Source organism: Dicentrarchus labrax, unplaced genomic scaffold, assembly GCF_905237075.1.
Source record: "Dicentrarchus labrax unplaced genomic scaffold, dlabrax2021, whole genome shotgun sequence".
Lineage (NCBI taxonomy): Eukaryota > Metazoa > Chordata > Actinopteri > Moronidae > Dicentrarchus > Dicentrarchus labrax.
The window spans coordinates 23,548,314-23,555,536 of record NW_026136723.1 but is presented as its reverse complement, the minus strand read 5'-3'; the positions used below and the strand labels follow the sequence as shown (position 1 = coordinate 23,555,536).

Here is a 7,223-nt window from a genome sequence, read left to right as displayed (position 1 = left end):
TGATAAGACTTCAGTGCTTACTTGTAATAGAATATTTTTGTGGTATTACTTTTACTTTAGTAAAGACTAAATGTTTTTTAAACTTAAAAAGTGTGCTTGCACATTTTCAGTTCCTCAGTATAACTGTTCCATAAATAATAAATAATAAAACCAGATTTTTACTAATTATTTGTCAATTCTAATCTCACTCATCCATTTAATCTCACTCAGTTTGGAATAACAACAATAACAAGCCACAGAAATGACAACTGTACTTTTATGTATAGATGTCTATAAAGGAGTGCACGTCGTTCTCCATCTATCAATTCTTCACCTCTGTACCGCTCTCTGTCAAAATAAAAGGAAAACGTTTTTTTGGGTTCAAGCTTTTCTTTCTCAAAAATATACATTTAGGATGAAGAAACTGAGATAAATGTCTTTCTCAGTCTCAATGGTCAGATGTGTCCTTTGGGTGGCAGTAAAACTCTTTCCTTCTTTTTCTCTTTCATAGTGATTTTCTTTATCACTGCTGTTGAATTGAATAATGTAATCAAGCAAAGGTGTTTAAACAGGAACTGTTAATGTAAAACAATTATAATGAGTCTGATAATTACCATTTATTTATTTATTTATTTGTTAACAGTATAACTCATTGGCAGAGAGTCTGCTTTTAGCTGTTTGGAGGACATGACAGACCCTTTTACTCTTGGTAAGTCTGACTGTTAAAATCTTATTTTGTGCCATTTTACATTTTACAATCCAGTTGGCACAAAAAATGGCTTCTTAAAGGTCCAGTGTGTAACATTTAGGAGGATCTATTGGCAGAAAATGAATAAAACATTCATAGATATGTTTTCATTTGTGTATAATGGTCTAAAAATAAGAATTGTTGTGTATTTGTTATCATAGAATGAGATGTTTTTATCTACAGATGCCGTGGGTCGCCTTCCATAAGGCCGCCATGTTGAATCACTATGTTCGTACAGTAGCCCAGAACAGACAAACCAAACACTGGCTGTAGTTTTTGCGAGTTTCACGGCCACTGTAGTTTCTCCTACAGGCTTGGAAGGGGAGGGTGAAGCTAGGGAGTTGCAATCTAAATGTCACTAAATCCTACACACTGGACCTTTAAATTCACATTCTTAACCTTTTCTAAGTATGGTTGACTTTCACTGTAAAGTAAGGAGATACAATCCTTTAAATTCCACAGCTCTGTATCTGCTAACTTCACCCAGGATGACAACAACAGATGAATAAAAATGGCTACAAGTAATTGAGCTAAAACTGACTGGTGGTAGATAATGGGAATCATGGGAGTAAAAAGGGGGGGCGGCGGCGTAATTATTATGTAATTCCCTGTCGTCCCCGTCCACCTGTTGCTCGGAATGGACGGCTGGCAACTTCAGAGCTCGCAGCACAATCTCGCGAACAAAGTGCGTGTTGGCGTGATCATCGCCATTCTCAGCTCAGGTTCTGGAGAATGTGCACAGTTGGTGTGGAGGAGAGTTTCCCACCTCCACAGTGTTGTGCAGAGAACAGGCAACTGCAGATTCCCATGTTGCTGGACAGCATGGCAGTTAATACAGGTCACTGCAGATCTGTGTTTTTGTGCTTTTTATGTTGGCTTTACAATAGAGTATTGGCTTATTTTTTAGTTTTAAGAAAAGATCATATTCAGCGAAACACAGCATGAAATAAGTTTAATGTACAGTATAGCAGGCGATGTTGACAGTGAGGTGCTTAAACTCTAATTAGCACTTTAATTAATCAAAAAATGTCAGTACAGTCTTTTGAAGTGTGAAGTGTATCTCACATTTTAGCGCTTATTTGCTGCTTTAAGTGCAATATGTGTCAGGAACTTATGTCTGTTACTACAGTGGAGCGGCAGTAAAGTAACATATATTAAAGACGTGTGTCAGAATCTGGTGTTGAAAAATGGACAGAAGGTGTTCGCAGCATATAAGACTGAAAGTGTGAAACAATTAAATGCAAAACACATTAACATTTCACATAAATCTCCACTGAATCCTCCTTGAATCTATCTCCTCTTTGTAATCTGAACTGTAGCTACCACTGAAGACACTGAGGACATGTTATCTGTAATTTATTGAGAATTTAAGATATGGTTGGTATTTTATAGGCTTTTTTTAAAACTCCATATGTCTACATTTGACTAGTTTTAAGTCAATTACAATTGGCTCTGATAAGAATAATTCAGTGTTTCTCCAGCAGAATGGTGTTTTATTCATACAGGGAATTAAATAGTTATTAAACTATAAATATTATTCTTTGTTTTTTGTCTATTGTATTGTTTTCTCTCTCTCTCTCTCTTAGTCTGAAGTCCTTCTTACTTGATTATAATCTAATAACATCACAACTCAATCTTCCTTCCTCCCCCCTTTCCAGAAATGTCCTCACTCCGAAGGTCTAAAACTAAAATTGGTGCTTATAAAGATGGATGTACAAGGACACACACACACACACACACACACACACACACACACACACACACACACACACACACACACACACACACACACACACGCTCACACTTGTCCCCTAACTGACCCTATAGCAGTGGTAGCTGTCTGGCCTTTTTGCAAATTTTTTTTGTTATTAATAGAATGTTTTCTGTTCTAATATAAGTGTTTGTTTAAATTTAGGGTTTTGTTGGGTGATGACTTGTAAAATGTTCTCATCTAAAAAGTCTACCTCTGTTCTGTATTTATGCACTCTACAATAAAATATGTCTCATGACCTCAGGATTTCTGCTCTGGTTACTGACTGCAGCCTTGATATATATTGTAAGAGAAAAAAAATCTATTCATAGTGATGATATGGACGCTTTGTTAGCCAGAACTGTCTTGATCTTAGATTAACCAAGAATTCATCCATCAGCTGTAACCTGGAAATGTACCAGATAAACTTCAAATTCATATTTTACAAAATGATTTAGGATTATGTAATGACACATCTTTATGAATGCAGTCATGCAAAAGAAGGCTGTACAGGCTCCTCCGCCATCTTCCAAACAAGTTTCCACTTTTAAGTTAAATTCCAAATGGTACACTGAAGGAGAAAGTGCTCGTAGCTTCGCCTAAAGGCATAAAAATACTGCAGAGACTGCGGTTCATTCGATAATGCAGTCTGCTTTATTAAAGTGGCAGCCTGTTGAGCTGAGCAGGCCATCAGAGGTGAGCCTTTCTTATAAAAACACACAAATCTTGAATAATGAATAATAATGAATTCTAAGTTTAAGTTTAAGTTTAAAATATGCTTTGAAGAGGCAGCTCAACACTCCAGAGACTGACACACACACACCTGCGTGTTTTAAATCTTTATAATATATATATATATATATATATATGATTCCTGCAGCCTTCTGTAAGCAAAACAATAACCATATTAGAATAACAGAAACGCACAAATATGTTGCTACATTTTCTCGGTTGAGCAGCTTTGTTGATGGGGAGAGGTCTGGTGCTGAAAATGTAATGATGGGCTAATCCCCTCGCATGCGTAATGAGAGCTGGTGCCAAGAGCAAGGCTCAAAACCAAACCGCCATCTGTCTGACAGACAGTTTGTCCTGACGAGAACACCGCGACGCATCGCTTTTTACGCACAACACGACCGCGGAGTTACACCAGAGTCCGAGCAGCTCTTTGTCACAGTATGATTGTTTCAATGTGCAGCACACCGTTTGTTGCATTTTCATGAGTTTTTTGAGATCGATGTACATTTTTCCGGACCTGCAGAGCTGATTAATCTCTCGCTTCTGTCGCGCGTAAAACCTGTTCGGTGCGTCAGGAAGCAACAAACCCGCTGATCGGTTCTATTTTTTCCTCGGATATTTGAGCTAAAACAACAAGATGGAAAACTTTACAACAGTTCCAGAGCTGAACCACACTTTTGGGAATTGGACGGACTACAGTATCCAGTACAAAGTGATAAGCAGTGTGATGCTTTTCGTGATTTGTGCTCTAGGAATCGTTGGCAACGTTATGGTCATCCTGGTGGTGCTCACCACCAAACACATGAGAACTCCAACCAACTGCTACCTGGTGAGTTTGGCTGTGGCTGATCTGATGGTGCTGACTGCGGCTGGTGTACCCTCCATCACGGACAGTATCTTCGAAACTTGGGTGTTTGGCCACTATGGGTGCCTCTGCATCACCTACTTTCAGTATCTCGGGATCAACGCCTCCTCTTGCTCCATAACAGCGTTCACCATAGAGAGATACATCGCCATCTGCCATCCGATTAAAGCTCAGTTTCTGTGCACCCTGTCCAGAGCAAAAAAGATCATTTTATTCGTTTGGGCTTTTACTTCTCTTTACTGTGTGATGTGGTTCTACCTGTCAGACATCCAGGAGCTGGTGTACGACAACATCACCATCATCACCTGCGGCTACAGAGTCCCAAGGAAGTTTTATTTACCCATTTACTTTTTTGATTTCGGCGTCTTTTTCGTGTTGCCGCTGCTGCTCTCTGCGGTCTTGTACGGACTCATCGCCAGGATCCTCTTCCTCAACCCGCTGCCCTCAGACCCCAAAGACAAGAAGAAGAACGGACACAACAACCACAACATGAATAACAGAACCAGCTGCAAGAACTCCCGTCACTCCAGCTCCACCGCAACCTCCCGCAGACAGGTGGGTGGGTGGGTGGGTGGTGTACGAGGCTGGAGAGGATGACAGCCAGGCTGACATCATGTACTTCAAACAGTATATCCAAAAATCAGACAGTCACACATTACTTATCTTAAAACAATAAAGTCAATCTAGTTTTCCCCGCAATTGACACATTTATTGAAATAACCTATAATAGAACACTCACAGGGGCAGTTTTTTTATGAATAGTTTTTTCATTAATTCATTTATTAATATTTAAATACTTTACTCAAGTAAAACAATTACAGTGCAGGACTTAAAGAAATGATCTGAATATGTCCTCCATCTCTTTAGATAAAATAAATAAATAAAAAAAACTACTGGCATTCTCTGTGCATAAGCATTCATCCACTTGTCTTAATTAAAAAATATTGTTAGTCAATGGCTTTAGATGAATATCTGTTGCTTTGCACTTAACCTTATATATTAATTACAAAACACAAAATTATATTGTAACCTCTTTAATTTCCTTTAAGTTAATGCTCATCTTCCAGGAAAAAAAACTTTGTAAAAGAGAACAATTTTGGCTTTGATTAATTTAAACTAATTACTTTAACTATCCTCTTGGGGAAATTCATCTTTTAACTCTAGCATTTCTTTTTACTCACACAGAAACCTTTACACGTGCAGTTGATGTGGAGAGAAGTATAGAGCGACAGGGTCTGCCGCAGTACGGCGCCTTGAGTGGTTATGAGTCAGGTGTCTTGCTCAAGGGTACCTCAGCAGTCCCTCCAGCTACTAGTTCACCTCCATATTGAACAGGCCACCCTCTGGTCCCTGAGCCAGGTCCCTATGGACTGAGCTACTGCTGCCCCAGTTTCTGATAAAAAATGTGTTGATTCACCCAGATTACAAAATCATTAATGAATGGATGAATAAATGAACAAACAAACAAATAAATGAGTGCTCCAAATAACAATTATCCTCATTATAGATTAATCGGATGATTATTTCCTTGATTAATGTTTTGGACTATAACATATAAAGTCCTAGTTTTTAAATTCAAAGATATTCAGTTAACTAATAGAATAAAAATACAATGGCTTAGTTAACTAATAGAATAAAAATACAATGGCTTAAAAATAACTTAATTCCCCTCTGATTGATTAATAGACTAATAGTTTCAGCTCTAAAATAAATTATTAGAAAACAGTTAATTGACTTCTTGTAGTGTTTAGTCAAGCAGTTTTTTGGGGGGAGTTTGGGTGAAATGACCCTTTAACAACTGAGCTTACAAATGGACAGACCTCCCTTGTTTTCAACAAAACATTTATTGCCTCTTTCTAGATGTCAATGAATCATAAAATGGGTGGCTCCATGTCTGCTGTTTTTAGATACTTGTTAACAGCTCAGCAGTATTGATTTGGTCACTATAGATCGTTGTTTATTGCAGCAGCAGTTCTCATATTTCTCCCACTATAGGTTACCAAGATGCTGGCTGTGGTGGTGATCCTGTTCGCCACACTCTGGATGCCGTACCGCACTCTGGTGGTGGTCAACTCCTTCCTGGACGAGGCCTACCTGGACAACTGGTTCCTGCTTTTCTGCCGGATCTGCATCTACCTCAACAGCGCCATCAACCCGGTCATCTACAACGCCATGTCTCAGAAGTTTCGCGCCGCTTTCCGCAAGATCTGCCGCTGTGGGAGGAAAGGCTTGGACAAACCCACCACCTACAGTGTGGCCCTCACGTACAGCGCAGTGAAGGACACGTCGATGGTGGAGAGCACTGATCACTTCACAACGGAGCTGGAGGAGCTCACCGTCACAGATGAACTGCTGACTGATCAGAAAATGATGTTCCCAGACCCTTGTGTGTACGGGAAGGTGAATTTTAGTGACGCCTGAGAGTCAATGGAGGATTAAAGAGTTTTAAAATGTTATTTAATGGAGTCTGTTAAGTGGGGACATTGTTTCCTGAGTGCCTGCTGACCTTTTCAAAGCCAGGTGGCTGTAGCTAGAGATGTAAACACAGATTACAGCCACCGATGCGTATTGACAGTCTTTGAGGCACAAAGCCAAACACGCTCTTCATCGAGAAAGATACCGGACATTGTAGAGAAACAAACATCGACAGATAAGCACTCTTTTATCGCATAGCTGTTATCTTATCTCGGACCTACCCACGTAATATAGTGTGTATGAGTCAATAAAACATGTGAACAATGTGAACAATAAACATAATTTCCACCTCAGACATTTGGTGTTGTGCCACAGTGCAGTTCAGGACGGACTCATTTTCTGATCTTTAAAGCTGCACAGGGCAGCATGGCAAGAACTGGCAAGGTCTGACATAATGTGAACTCCATTACCCAGAAATCCTGCAGTGTGAGAGTCAGTAAACTGCTCTAAACACATTCACGTCTACCAACACGGCCGGTCAGCGATGCTCTAATACCAAAGGATACCAAAGAGATGACAGAAGCCAAAATAACAGCAACAACTCCGGCTTGGAATTCAGTTTTCATTCACCATATTCCAAGAGTGAACTGATCGTACTGTACATACTAAAATTCACAATGGGACATTTTCCTCAGTTTCAGACAGACTTTTGGATTTAAAGTGAGAAAAAG

The 7,223-nt window shown here is 39.4% G+C and overlaps 1 protein-coding gene across 1 annotated transcript; it reads left to right on the top strand.

Moving 5' to 3' along the window:
• Window positions 1-3,824: 3,824 nt before the first annotated feature.
• Window positions 3,825-6,568, top strand: trhrb (thyrotropin-releasing hormone receptor b). The gene is made up of 2 exons (XM_051391534.1): window positions 3,825-4,632; window positions 6,073-6,568. Exons 1-2 carry the CDS (start codon window positions 3,850-3,852, stop codon window positions 6,496-6,498), a joined length of 1,209 nt encoding a protein of 402 aa, XP_051247494.1. The 5' UTR covers window positions 3,825-3,849; the 3' UTR covers window positions 6,499-6,568.
• The last annotated feature ends 655 nt before the right edge of the window (window positions 6,569-7,223 follow it).

Bases quoted from the DNA above. Each gene is read 5' to 3' on its own strand.
- trhrb (XM_051391534.1), top strand. From the start codon at position 3,850: ATGGAAAACTTTACAACAGTTCCAGAGCTGAACCACACTTTTGGGAAT. The intron at 4,633-6,072 runs GTGGGTGGGTGG...CTCCCACTATAG, and splicing joins CCGCAACCTCCCGCAGACAG to GTTACCAAGATGCTGGCTGT.